Here is a 14,290-nt window from a genome sequence, read left to right as displayed (position 1 = left end):
ATTCACAAAGAAATGGAAATATGTGGGGAAAAACGATGTTAAGTGAAGTAAATTAGGCCCAAGAGAAGAACCCATCTTTGCCCTTATGTATGGAAGTTAAGAACTATTCATAAATAAATACGTTGGATGATATGCAAGTGTATATAAATGTATGGGGTGAAATATGGCAGAATCAAGGGAGATCTCAAATAGTGTATATCTTCAGACAGGCAAAACAAAGTTCAGCAAAATAAAACACTAGGAAGTGCGTACTAGAAAGGGGTGGGGTGGGTCAAGGGGAAAGAGGTAGATGAATAAAGAGAAGAGGGAGAAAAGGCAGTCAAGACTTGAATGTATAAGAAGAGTGAGGGAAGGGTAGGTAAACGAGGGATGGGAGAGAATGTTGAAAGGGAAGACACTGACCAAGATTGTATAATATTCATAAACTGCTTCATTAAATGGCAACTCCTTTGTACAACTATACTAATGGTGGTAAAAAAAATTAAAAGATAATTGTATTAGTTTATTTTGCCATAACAAATCTCTATTGATCGTTTGGTGAGTTAAAAGCATACACATATAGATTTGTAAGTTCTTAAAGTAAAAAAGACAAGAACCAAGCATCATGGCATACTCCTGTAGTCCCAGCAATTCAGGAGGCTGAGGTGGAAGTATGGCTCGAGCTCAGGAGTTCAAGACCAGCCTGGGCAATGCAGTGAGACCTCCTCATCTTGGGGGAGCACAAGGAGGGATTGGCTGAAGAGGAATGAAGCAGGGTTAGAGATGCAGCTTGAATAACCGAGTATCTGCATGGCCAAGTGTTACACAGTGGGAGTCTCCACACTGGAGTCCAGCAATCAGTGAGGACAAATCCCCACTCCACCCCCACATACAGCAGTGACTACAGAGAAATAGCTGGAGGTAGACCAAGGCCTCAGCCTGTTTCTTCATCCAGGATCTCAGGACGGCAGCTGGACCACCAGAGCCCCCAGCCGAGCACCTTTATTTTTTACTGTTCTCAATGTAGGCTCCACCTATTATATATTTGTGTTCTAAGTCCTGAATACACTTCCCTAATGCTGAGGTCTGTAAGAAAGGAGTCGAGAAGCCTCGGGGTTGGCAAAGGCTGCGAGTACATTGTTAATGATCCATTTGTTTCCCTTTGGATCCCTCCGGGTCCATTTGGATCTATTTTGGATATCTTTGTTTTAAGCATCCATTCCAGTGACATTCTGTCATACCGCGTAGACTGCCAAACTCCGAAACTGCATTAACAATTCAGAGGTCACTTACAAACCAGCTCATGCTTCGTCAGCCTCAAATTCAAAGAAATATTTGATGAAGGATTTCAGCATCCCACCATATCCAAGATGGCTTTATTTCTTGATTCATAATCATTTTCCCTTTTATGATTTACTAAGCAAAATCAGTTACAACACTCAAAAAAGATGTGATTATGCACATGTAACTATACACCACATATACACATACATGAGCCGACGCCATGTGGTATGACCGGGCTTGCATGAGGACTGTCCAGTCACACAACAGAAACCATTGCTTCACATTGCATGCAGTTAACCCAGGCTCATAGGAAGCATTGTTCTTGCTGAGCAGGGTGGAGGGCGCTTTCTGTTATCAGAAGAGGGGACTGCAGAGCTGGATGGGTGGGGGAAGAATCTAGGCTAGTTCACAGATGACTCTATGTGGAAAAATCAGTGCTTTGTGTTTGATGCTTACAAGGAAAGAAAAACAGGGCTTGACACTGAAGAGCTTCCATTTATAATATGCTGAGCCATGTTTATAGCTTGAGAAGGTTCACACAGAACAGCAACAAAGCAAAAAAATTTTTAATGTACCAAAGATTGCTAAGTAGCTCCAGACACCAAATTGAGCCTGCGATATGAAAAGTGGTAGAATCTATAACAGGAGATTTGGAGAATTGAAGCTGCTGCGCATGGAGAATGTTCTTTTCTTCCTGGCCCACCTTCACCCACTGTGCCAGCACCTGACTCCCCCCCAAAAGCTCCTTCATGGAGCAGAATAGAGATGCCAGGAGAACCAGAGTCTGATCCAACAGTGAGCAAGAGACACTAACCTGTCGATGGCTCATCAGCCCAAGACTGCCATTAAAGGCCTTGGACCACTGCCATTGCTAAGGACATGAAATCTACCAGACCCAGCAGTAGCTGCAAACATAAACAGACCACTCAGCCAGCTTCGGGCAAGGCAGGCTGCTTGCCCCACTAGGTTTCTCTTGGAGCTGAAGTGGTGGTCACAATAGTTGCTACACATTAGAAGTGTTCAAAGAGCTTTAAAACTTCCCAGGACCAGTACCCACCTCTGGAGTTTCTGATGTGTCGGCTCCAGGGTGCTGTCTGAAAGCGAGGAGTTTGTTTTCAGGGCTCCTCAGATACAGTCAGGCTGCAACTCACTGCTGTTGGCTTGCAAGTATGGAGTGAACAGCCAAGCGAGAGGCAGAGTACTAGAATAATACAACTTAGGACTTTATACCTGTGCAAATGCGAATTCTAACTCAGTGACTTGGGGCAGGGTGGCGGCGCTCTGCATCCAGCAGGGCTGACTCTCCATCAGTGGTGAAAATATACTGTCCAACGTCTGCTACCATTCTGGAAAGAAGTTCTGGAGAACTACTCATGATTCATGCCATTTTAGGTAACAATTCACACCTCTTTCTTCTCAGTGCTATGGTAAATTAATCTCACAGATAACACAGGATCACTGGGCTGGACAGTTTTGCTTGAGACTAAAGACTGCATGGTGACATGCCACCTTTATTAAATGGCACCAGGGTGTGACAAGGTTGGGGTGAGACAGCTCTTGAGTGTACTTTGGTAACTTCTCCAGCTTTATTTCCTGCCAATAGTACTGACATCCCTGTTTCCAGAAGTCACCAGCAAGACAGCAAAGTCTCCACAATGTTCAACTTTTAAAAATGGCCAGAGCTGCCAGTAATCTCTTTACTCCAGAGACTGAAGCAAGAGTATCCCAAATTTGAGGCCAGCTTGGATACAAAGTGAAATCCAAGAGACAGAGGTCAAGAGAGGGAAGAGAAGGAAAGGGACAGGGAAGGCAGAGGGGAGAAGACAGAGGGAAAGGGGGAGGACAGGAGAAGAGTGGGGAGGGGAAAGGAGAAGAGAAGAGGAAGAAGAGGAAGAGAGAAGGAGAAAGAGGAGAGGAAAGAGAGGGGAGGAGAGAAGAGAAGAAAAAGAACGAAAGAGGAGGAGGAGGAAGAGGAGGAGGAGGAGGAGGAAGAGGAGGAGGAGGAGGAGAAAGAAAAGAGGAGGAGGAGAAAGAAGAGAGGAGGAGGAGGAGGAGAGGAGGAGGAAGAGGAAGAGAGGAGGAGGAAGAGGAAGAGAGGAGGAGGAGGAAGAAAAACAGGAAAAGAAGAGAGGAGGAAGAGAAGAAAGGAAAGGAAAATGAAGAGAAGAATAAAAAGGAGAGGAGAGAAGAGGGGAAGGGAGGGCAAGGTTAGAAGGGGAGGGTAAAGACCAGCAGTTAAAAGAACACAGACTCCCAAGAGAGAACAAGAGAACTTGTCCAAAAAGAAATGTACTTTACCTGACCTTTGTGACTGTAATCCCTTTGTATATCACCTTTATAATAAAAAAATTTTAAGACCTCCTAGCCACTCACTATGCAGGTGACCTTGACATGTCCCTGGCCACTCTAAGTGAGCACTTGTATAAACGAATGCACGGTACATTCTGACACATGAGCCCTCACACACGGGACAATCTGCAGACTCACTCAAGAATAGAAGACACTTGATGCTGTTCAAAGAAAGCTTCAGTTTTCCTTGAGATCTGTCCCACCCTCCTCCAGCTGTCTTCCCAGTAGAGACCAGTAAAGTGACCTCACAGAAGCACCACATTACTCCACAGGATTTCTCTATGACCCATTCATAGAGGCTGCTGCGACCTCCAGAAAGCTAAGTACTCAATCTCACAGCATTCTTAAGATCCTCCAATCAAACTTCCTCACAGAGAAGAGACCATTCATTCTTCATTGTACATTCATCTAGTCTTCTAGATTCTTCCAGAATTAAATTCCAATGCCAGGGTCTCAATCATGGTGGGCCCACACTGTACCCCCAAGCCACACCCACAGCCTGAAATTAAATTTTTGCTTAGGATAACTGAGTCTCTGAAGGGGCTTAAATCTAAAGCAGCTGCCCAAACCCCCCTTGTGATTGTCATGGATTATTCTCTTCCCAGACACATGTTCAACACGAAGTTTGTGAACCATTGTTCTGTAAGAAAATCCAGCATGAGGGGCTGGGAAGGTGGCCCAGTGGTAGAGTGCTTGCCTTGCATGCATGAGGCCCTGGGTTCGATTCCTCAGCACTACATAAGCAAAAAGCCGGAAGTGGCGCTGTAGCTCAAGTGGTAGAGCGCTAGCCTTGAGCTGAAGAGCTGAGGGACAGCGCCCAGGCCCAGAGTTCAGGCCCCACAACCGGACCCAAAAAAAAAAAAAAAAAAAAAAAAAAAAAAAAAAAAAGAAAATCCAGCATGAAGTCTGGTCATATTATCTCAAATGAAATGAAGTAGAGAGAGGTAAGGGTTGTTGAGGAAGCCACAGCGTGATCTCTGTGCTGGCTCTTCAGTCTCTTGTGGGATTGAGTTCTGGACACCTGTAAGGGATTACAAAACTTACCTTTGTAAATCCATATACCTTTACAAATTTAGTCTGCCTTTATCTTAACCTCCGTTAGGGCTGAAGATATTAACATGGGCCCACTACCAAGGCCAGATGCTTCTGTGTGGTTCAGACAGAAACATCTTCCTTACAACATCATCACTACAGGATATATGCTCTTCCCCCACCAAGTTTTTATGCCAGTGTTTTTCTTCTTTGTTCTACTCCACAGCATCCTTATACTTTACTAATACATCACATCATCAATTCCTTCTTCCTTTTCCTTCTTTGCTAAAATATCAATGTCCGACTTTGCTTTCTTTCTGTCTCTCACTAGAATAACTCCCCCCCCCTTTCTCTCCCTTCTTTAAATATCTCTTTTAAATAATTCTCTTGTGCGGGAGTTAATGGCTCACATCTGTAACCCTAGCAACTCAGGAGGCTGAGATCTGAGGATCTTGGTTGGAAGCCGACCAGGGCAGACATATCCAAGAGACTCAAATCTCTAGTTAACCAGTAAAAATAAAAAAGAAAGAAAGAAAAGAAACCAGAAGTGTGGGTGTGGCTCATGTGACAGCACACTAGCCTTCATTGAAAAAGCTATGGGAAAACATGAGGCCCTGAGTTCAGTATCAGCACTAAATAAGTGAGCATCATAACTATGACCTGAAGTGCCAGTCACTGAAAATGGATGTTTTTCTACACATATTTCTTAAAAGACATGTTTTTCTAGACCTGTTTGTCTAGAGGCATGTTTCTAGCATTTGATTTTGAATGCATAAAGTTTTCTGCTATACAAATTCAAATCTCACACATTTAGGCATATGGAGAGGAAGCCTTCAGCCAAGGCATGTGATTACCAATATGCAGCACAGCAGTGAATGGGGACAGGCCGTACACATGAGAAACCCGACTCCTCATCTATCAAGAAGGCTCTGCAGGACTAGGAACCTCTCTACAAACAGCCAGTACGTGACTACCTCAAGCTTTCGGGTCAAATAAGGACTATGCTATGGTTTTATTTTTCTCAACCCTTTACAAATGAAAAGGCCATCCCTGGATGAGCAATAGGATGAAAACAAGCCATAGTGTCTTTCCTGCCTTCCCACCTCATCTCTATCCTGGACAACCCCCATTGAGCAGCTCCCAGGGCTGACCCCTGCCCCTGCTATTCCCAGAGACAAGCAGAGGGAAGCTTCACTCCCGGTGGGACAAGCAGAATGTTCTAGTAGCGGCCAAGAGGCCGAGAATGGATGCAAAGGCTGACAACTGATGTGGCCCAGGATTCTGAAATCACCAAAGTCTTGGTAAGATGATCTCAGTCCTCCTCTAGCATGATGGACAAGGACACACACACACACACACACACACACACACACACACACACACACACACACACACACACACACACACACACACACACACACACACACACACACACAACCTTTCACATTCCCTTTATAGATACAGCTCCCATATCAAAGTCCGAAAGTCGATCCAACACTCAGTGAAGAGGAGATATGTAGACATTTGAGCCCCCAACCCTGCCCTTAACCAGGGTTTCAGAGTAAAAAGAGAAATTACCCCCAAAGCCCAGGTATATGTACAATAAGAAGTCTGTAACTCGTAGTTCGGAGAACTGGAGGTGATGGAGCGGCTCCTAGCTGCTGTGGGGTACGGGAGACTGGCCTCGGCACCAGGAGCTGAGCTGAGGCTGCCAGTCCCTACCTACAGTCCCCACCCATCACCACCCCAAAGGTCACAAGGCAGGAGATGGACCTTTGCTCAGTCGCTTTCACATCCCAGAAATTCTTAGAAGCAGGAAACGTGTGGTCCATGCCAAGTTCTTACTAGTGACTGCAGAAAAGGAAAGAAAAACTTCAGCTTCCACCATCCCTGGGTTTTTTCTGACAGGATCTATAGAGTTCATTTCTCCAAAAAGATACAGGTGAGCTCCAATTAACCAACAAAAAGCCAGAAGTAGTGCCACCTGTGGCTCAGGTGGTAAAGCACCAGCTTTGAGCAAAAAAGCAAACACTGAGAGACAGACAGAGAAAAAGAGAATGGGCCCGCCCCCATGGTATAACACCTGTTTTCACTGTATTTGATGTTGGTATAATTTGGGGAGGGGAAGGGAAAAAACAAAATGTTTAAATAGGGATACAGGTGGACCCATTGCAACAATGAGATGTACAAAACACTATGTTGAAAAATGAACTTTACAATTTAGGCGAGGGGAGGTGCGGGGAGAGGGGGGAGGAGTGTAGTTGAGGAAGTGGAAGGGAAGGGATGGGAAGGGGAAACAAAGGAGGAGGCAACAATGCTTGATAAGAAATGTACTCATTACCTTGCTCATGTAACTGTAACCCCTCTGTACAGTATTTTTACAATAAAAAAACTTAAAAAAAAAAAAGAGAATGGGGGAGGGGGACAGGAGAAGAGACCCAATACTGGCGTGCATGTGCATGTGTGCACACACACACAAATAAAATGTCCTTTTGTAAAAGAGAAATTTAACTGCAATGCATAAGTATCCTGAGAGTGGATCGTGTTGTTTACCCGCTTCATTCCTACGTACTTACCTGTTCAGAACCACATGTGGCACACTGGAAGCACCCCCTATTTGCTGACTCAAGGAAAATGGGAAAGACTTTCAAATTGGTAAATAGCTTCGTGGAAAAAAGGACCTGGCTTGGCAGAAAGAGGAGCTGCAGATGTTACACTTGTTTACATTTTCATCCCCAAATAAAAACAACAAACTAGCACAGAATGAGATCTTTGTTCTCCAGATAGGCCTGCAGCCCCTCCAACTCACACAGCAGCCTGGGTCGTGCTGAGCTTGGAGAAGCAGAATGGGGCAGGACTGACCTGGAAACAGATTGAAATGCAAGGCTGAGAACACAGGGCAAGGAGAATAAAGAAAAGCCCTTGATTTTCTTCCAGGAGTGCTCACCGCCTTCCTTCCTCCCATCCCCCCCCCCTTCATTAAAATGAAGAGAAGTTGACCACAGGAAGTCAGACAACAACAATTTCAATAGTAAGAGTAGCCCTGGATCCAATCTCTAAGCACACACCAGAAGTACGGCCTTTTGTGGCTGGGAAGTACCACTGCGAGCTGTCTCCCATTATTCTGTGGTTTCCTTGAAGTGAGAGAGAGTGAAAAGTGATATAGAACCTCACCCCTCCTCTACCTCCTGTTTTTGAGTGGGAGGGGAGAGGGGACCCTATCAACACTGCCTTCATCCTCTTCGAAGCCAGTGTCTGTACATCCTGGGCAGGAATGGACACATCCTTCTCAGGTGTTTCTTGAATTTGCAGATTTAGGGAGTTTGATTATAGCTGCTGGAATCTAGCCCCAGTAATACTTGGCATATACAGTTAAGGAGGTCTAGCTGGAGACCAATGAAAACAATGACATCTTGTCAGATGGACAGTGCATGTCTGGTTCTACAAGGGTCTCCCACCTAGTATGATGGTGCCTGCCTGTAATCTCAGCCAACAGGAGGCTGAGGTAGGAAGATCACACATTTAAGGCCAGCCTGAACTATCTAGTAAGACCTTATCTAAACACACACACACACACACACACACACACACACACACACACACACGCCTTCCCATGTCTTCAAGCTTTTAAAGGCTGCATACTTGGATGGCCACAAGAGTCCCAGGATTTAAGTCAATTTCAGTATTGTTAACATGAACAAATCGGTTCACTCAGTCATTCAACAAGTATATGTGAAATAACCTCCTCTCCATCCGGGCATGGAGTTGGCTTCTAAGGACATGGCTGTGGCTGACAGGACAGACATCTGTGTCTCAGAGAACATCACTGGCCTGTCCTGAGGAGCTATTCACATAGCCACTCTCCAAGCCATCCTCAACGGTGAGGCAGAGGGGCAAAAATAAAGACTAGGGGTTCTTGTTTCTGCCAAGATCTTCCTTTGTGGCACCCTGAGCAAGGGTGAACCTCTGGTGTAAAACCAGGTAGGTTCAAGTTCTAACAGGCTCTACAGTCCCTTAGTGGGTCACGGAGAGGACAGGAAGTAGAGATCGTCTTTGCCATTTTCCCACAGTGCTGAATTTCCTGCCTCTCTTATACCTGAGAAAAACATCTAGAAATAAGTGATGCTGAGCAGTGGAGAAACATCCTTGGTATTTCTGGCTGTGGTCTAGATTTGTTCTTCCAAAATATCTATTATAAGAGCCCTATAATCCCAGCTACTTCAGAGATAAGAGATTGGGAAGATCCTGGTTCAAGAACAGCCATAAGGGAAAAGTTAGTGAGATCCTCCTCTCAACAATTAAACTGGGTGTGGTGGTTCATATCCATGATCTCAGCTGTATGGGGAACACAAATACGTGGAATGTGGTCCAAGGCTGGCCCCATGCAAAAACACAAGGCCTTACCTAAAAAACGAACAACAAAAACAACAGCTGAAATGGGGCACTGGTGGCTCATGCCTGTAATCCTAGCTACCCAGGAGGTTGATGTCTGAGGATCAATATTCAAAGCTAGCCCAGGCAGGAAAATCCATGTGACTCTTTTCTCCAATTAATCACCAGAAAACTGAAAGTGGTAGAATACTAGCTTTGAGCAAAAAAAGCTGAGAGACAGTGCCCAGGCCCCTGAGTTCAAGCCCCATGACCAAAAAAAGGGCTAGAGTGTGGCTCAAATGATGAGTACTTACCTAGCAAGTACATAGCCCTGAGTTCAAACCCCACAATGTTCACACACACACACACACACACACACACACACACACACACACACACACACACACACACACACAATTTGTTATAAAACTCTTACAACTCACAAAAGTCAACAAGTGTCCACTGAGCCTCCACTCCTCACTCTCACACACCGCCCCTAACACAATCCAGTTTTGATGGGAGTACTATTCATCCAGCACTCCCCCTGAATCACAAACTATAGGGTTGCCAGCAACCCTATAGCTTCCGAATTCATATGTTCCTTAGTTTACCAAGGAGAAAGTGAAAGCTAGGGATTCAGAAGCTGTTCAAGATCACACACCTAAGTAACTGAGCTGGGATTCAAAGCAGATCAGGGTGTTTGGACAGTGTCAAAGACCTCGGTAGGAACTTGCCCACCTGCAGTAACAGAGTTTTCCACAGCTCTCCCTTTTCATGGAACCTTAGCGCTATAACAGGTGCAATCAACCTAGTGGTGCTTCCCTAATTGAGCGAGCATCTTGCCGTACCAATTCTAGGTAAACACATCTGCAGAAACACCACATTCACGTCCACGTGGTTTCGGGGTTTGGCAATGCACTGGCTGGCTCTCTCGGAAGCAGAGTGGGAGTTTCTGCAGCCCCATGCTACTTTTCCCATGGGAACCAGAGCCAGCCTCAGCATGAAGACTTCCTAGTCAGACACCACACAGGACAAACGCTTGACTGAGAGGGGCGGGCAGTGTGGGGGCGGGCAGTGGGGGGGGGATGACCCTTGACCTGCACTTGGAGGTCGATGAATCAAAGGCAAACTCTCATAGGTGTTCTCTAAACTGAGATGTGATGAAAAACAAAGTCACCATTTGTCTATTGCTAGAGAGGCCCAAAAAGCCATTCCCCATTGTTTATCTCTTCCCCGTCAGTAACATAAGGTGAATGACAGGACTTCCATGCTCACTGTGAGCCTGTGTATTCCAAACCAAGCCCAAAGATGAAGTCTACGGTGAGTCAAACGTCTTCTAGATGTATTTTAAGTTCTTAGTTGATATTCAGATCCTTTATTAGGGAATCAAAAAAAAAGTTAGGGTGTTTATTAGATACTGCCTTGCTCAAAAACTAGATTTTATTGTTTTTTTTATACCCAATCATAGTCTTTGTTGGTTATTTTTTTGCTTTGATTTTTGTTTTTGCCAGTACTGGGGCTTGAAACTCAGGACCTGGGCACTGTCTCTGAGGTTCTTTTGCTCAAGGTTAGCACTCTACCTCTTGAACACAGCACCACTTCCAGCTTTTTCTGTTTATGTGGTATTGGGGAATTGAACACAGGACTTCATACATAAGCAAGCACTTTACCACTAAGCCACGTTTCCAGCCCTATTCTTTGTTTTTTTGAGAAAGCTTTTAACATGTCTTTTTACTGATATAAAACCAAGTAAAAGGTAAACACATATCTTTGGTTCAAACCACATAGCTTTCTGAAATTAGGAAAATCAACTTGTGGGAAAGTCTCATAGTCACAGACGAGTAACACAATTACAGCTTTATAATGTTTGTTTTATATGTTTGCCTGGGCTGTAATGAATTCATATTAAGATATCGGGGCTAGGTGTGATTTAGCTGAACTACTGGTAAGAGTACATCCTATGTAGCAGTATGATGCTAAACAGATGTTAGCTTTAATTCATGAAGCTGTTAATAGCATTCATTAAAAAAAGCATTTATTAAATTTGGGCACTTGGCATGATGCATATTGGAAGAGGAATGTCTAAAGAGACATGAAACATGTAACTGAGAAAAAAATCCTACAAGAAAGGAAAAGTATTGGAGCTATGAGCCACTTTTATATGCAATAGGATAATGTAAGGTTGACTGTCCAAGTGAGACCTGAAGGGTAATAGAACCTCTGTGCATGTGCTACATGTTAGTGTTTGTTATGAAACTAACTTTGAAATTTCTAAGTAGGTAGATAATGGCCCAAGGCTGGCCCAGGGCAAAAGCACAAGATTAAGTCTGGAAAAAAAAAAAACTAAAAAGCATTTCAAGGTATTACTATTCACAGGGACCATTACCATTTTTGTTGTGGTTGCTCTGGTACAGGGCTTGAACTTAGGGCCTTGTGCTCTTAACTTTTTTACTTAAGAATAGTGCTCTACCATGTGAGCACTCCTCCAACTTCTGATTTTTTTTTTTGTTGGTTAACTGAAAATAAGCTTCTGTCCTCCTGGGCTGGCTTCAAATGGAGACCCGTAGATCTCAGCCTCCCAAGTAGCTAGGATTATAAGTATAAGCCACCGACACCCATTTCCCCAAGCTGAAAACACTCTCTGGCATTCCGTAAACCCAAGTTCTTGACTATTTTCCTTGACATACGATATCTTTGGGTGGCTGGTTAGTGAAGACACATGCCAAGACGCTGCTAATGTCACTGGTTAGGACCAGGTAGGAGAAATCCCACAGTGTTTTCTGCAATCTGGAAAAGTTGGCAGGAGCAGCGTAACAAATAGACTCATCAAGCACCACTGGTTTCGGAAAGCCTGACATTCGTTCTGTAACTGTGGCAGATTTATGGGAAGTCTGGCCTTTAGGGACTGGATAAATGAACAAACCAACTCAGGGACATCTTCCACGTTAAATTAAAGGCTTCACTAGGAAAACAACGTGGTCCTAAGAAATAATGTGGGCATGTAGATGAAACCTGGTGCTGAAAGCAGGCAAGCTATCCTGCTAACCAGGCTAGACACAGCAAATGCTCAGTCAGTTACTCCTAACAATCCTTACACATTCCTTCATCCTATGCCAACACACGTCGGGCTTGCCACGAGGCCACCATGTGCCTGGAGAAGCAGTCCTTTGTGTCTCAGAAGCGACTAAGTCACCAATAAACAGATTTCAATGCATGGGAAGATGCAGCCGCACCTGATGATACTGATGAAGCTTTTAGCCCATCAGCCCTACAAGTTACACCTGACCCTTTGAGGATGTGGAGGAAAGATTCACCCGCGAGCATCCATTGGCTACCGCGTCATGAATATTCAAATTGTCCCTTCAAACCATTTCTAGAGAGCAGTGTCACCTAGGTCCTACCCAGTAAGTCACATACTGGTAGTTTGAAACCTTGATTCTCGAGACACAATCAGACAACCGAGTGCAGCCGTGGTACTATTTGCTTGCAGGCGCCCTTGAAAACTCAGACAACCAATCAACGTTTGGGGGTGAGAGGAGCGTGCCCCGCCCACCCGGAGACTGGCACTGAAACAAGCCGAGAATCTGGACGGATAGCAACCGCCCTAGGAGCGTACATGGTCCCCTGACCCTGTACCTCACTTAGCTACAATAAGCACCCCGATGACCGAGTTTACAGCACCTAGATACACGCGTGATCTGTATTTTTTTTTTCCAGGAAGATCATGCTTCTTCTGGAATGTCCACAAATCTCCAGGGTCGTTTTTATTCAACCCAACCACATCATCCGGCCACAAGCCTCCCCCAAGCCTTGATACATTCTGTCCTAACCCAAGGTCGAAAGACAAACAAGTGCCAAGTATTTCCTTGTTGACATTGTCCAACACAAAACTCAAGTGCAAAGGCAAGCATCCATCTTCTCCGGGGACGCGCTGTTTACAACGACCGTCCAACCTCCGCTGCCCTCCCGCCTCCCCACTCCCCACGCAGGCGCGACCGGGAGCGGGGCACGGCCGCCGCCCGTGTGGGCTCGGCAATCGCGGGTGCTCGGCGTGGCTCGGGGTCCACAGACATACGGGGGTGGAGCCCGGCCTTTCCCGGGATCACAAGCAGGGTCCCCAAGCGCGTGCGCCCCTCCGATCCTTTCCTGCGCGTCCTCTCCACCTACCCGGGTGCGCCGGGTCCGACCCCGCCGGGTCCGACCCTGCAGCCCACCCCCCCCACCCCACGCCGCGGGCTCACCTGAAGCACGTGGTCAGCTCCCCCGAAGACTTCAGACACGGGTACTTGGTGGTGGCGATCTTGTTTTCGGAGCAGATTTCCCTAGGAGGAAAAAGTCGCAGCGGGACGCGGTGGGCGGGAGGTGTGAGCGCCGGGATCTCCGCACGGATCCCGGACACTTCCGACCCTCGGATTCGGAGGCTCAAAGCTAGAACGATCCGGAGGGGGCGGGGGGAAGGCTGAGAAAGCCGGGCGCAGGGGCGCGACTGCACCAGAGCACCGAGGGCAGCGCCCGATCCATACCCACCGGGACGACCGGGTCAGTGGCTGGGGGATCCGGGGGGGGGGCGCGCAGATCGCGGCGGGGCGCAGAACGCGGCCGGGCGCAGAACGCGGCGGGAGACCTCCACCCCCCGCCCCCCGCGCCCCGCGCGCCCCGATCAGCGGCCGCTAAGCCCTTACCTGTCGCCGTCCTCTGGCTCCTCTCGGTAGGTCCACGTGTGTCCGAGCGCCAGGAGCAGCAGCAGCGGACCCAGACTCCGGCCCAGCTGCCCCCCGGCCGCTCCTCCCCGGCTCGGCGGCGGCGGCGGCGGCACCACCATCGGGGAAGCTCCCGGCTTCTCCGCCCGGCGCCCGAGCTTCGCTGCCCGCCCTGCGCGCGGCTCCTCCGCGGCGGCGGCCGTGCGTGCGCCTCCCCGGCAGGGGGCGCCCGAGCGCAGGGCGTCCGCGCCACCTGCGCGTGGGGTGGGGTGAGATGGGGTGGGGTGGGGTCGGGTGGGGGGCTCGGGGTCTGCGGGCGCGGCGCCCCCGAGTGGGGTCCGGTGAGGGGGTCCGATCGGCGGCGCGGGGGCTGGCGCGGCGATCCCGGGGCCCGCGCGCCGTCTGGTGTGCGCGCCGCCCGGGCTTCGTACTTTGCACCCGCGCCTTGCACGCCGGAGGAGGAGCCGCCCGCTCCTCACCCGAGGCCGGGGGAGGAGAGGAGCGGAGGTCAGTTGGTTTCCAGGGCTCAGGGTCCAGCCTGTGTTTCGCCCCTGAGGATCTAGGCCGTGCTGTTT

The 14,290-nt window shown here is 47.6% G+C and overlaps 1 protein-coding gene across 1 annotated transcript in view; it reads right to left on the bottom strand.

Moving 5' to 3' along the window:
• Ccbe1 (collagen and calcium binding EGF domains 1) overlaps window positions 1-13,935 on the bottom strand; it is a 184,027-nt gene extending 170,092 nt beyond the window's left edge. The window contains exons 1-2 of the mRNA XM_070029026.1: window positions 13,698-13,935; window positions 13,257-13,337 (exon numbers count right to left, since the gene is read on the bottom strand). Of these exons, the coding sequence (XP_069885127.1) occupies window positions 13,257-13,337; window positions 13,698-13,837 (221 nt within the window). The 5' untranslated portion in view covers window positions 13,838-13,935. The remainder of the gene's footprint in view (window positions 1-13,256; window positions 13,338-13,697) is intronic.
• Between the last annotated feature and the right edge of the window lie 355 nt (window positions 13,936-14,290).

This window comes from Dipodomys merriami, unplaced genomic scaffold, assembly GCF_024711535.1.
Source record: "Dipodomys merriami isolate MVZ:Mamm:240054 unplaced genomic scaffold, mDipMer1.0.p SCAF_2, whole genome shotgun sequence".
Lineage (NCBI taxonomy): Eukaryota > Metazoa > Chordata > Mammalia > Rodentia > Heteromyidae > Dipodomys > Dipodomys merriami.
Note: the sequence above shows the minus strand (reverse complement) of the source record. Positions and strands in the feature narration are given on the sequence as shown.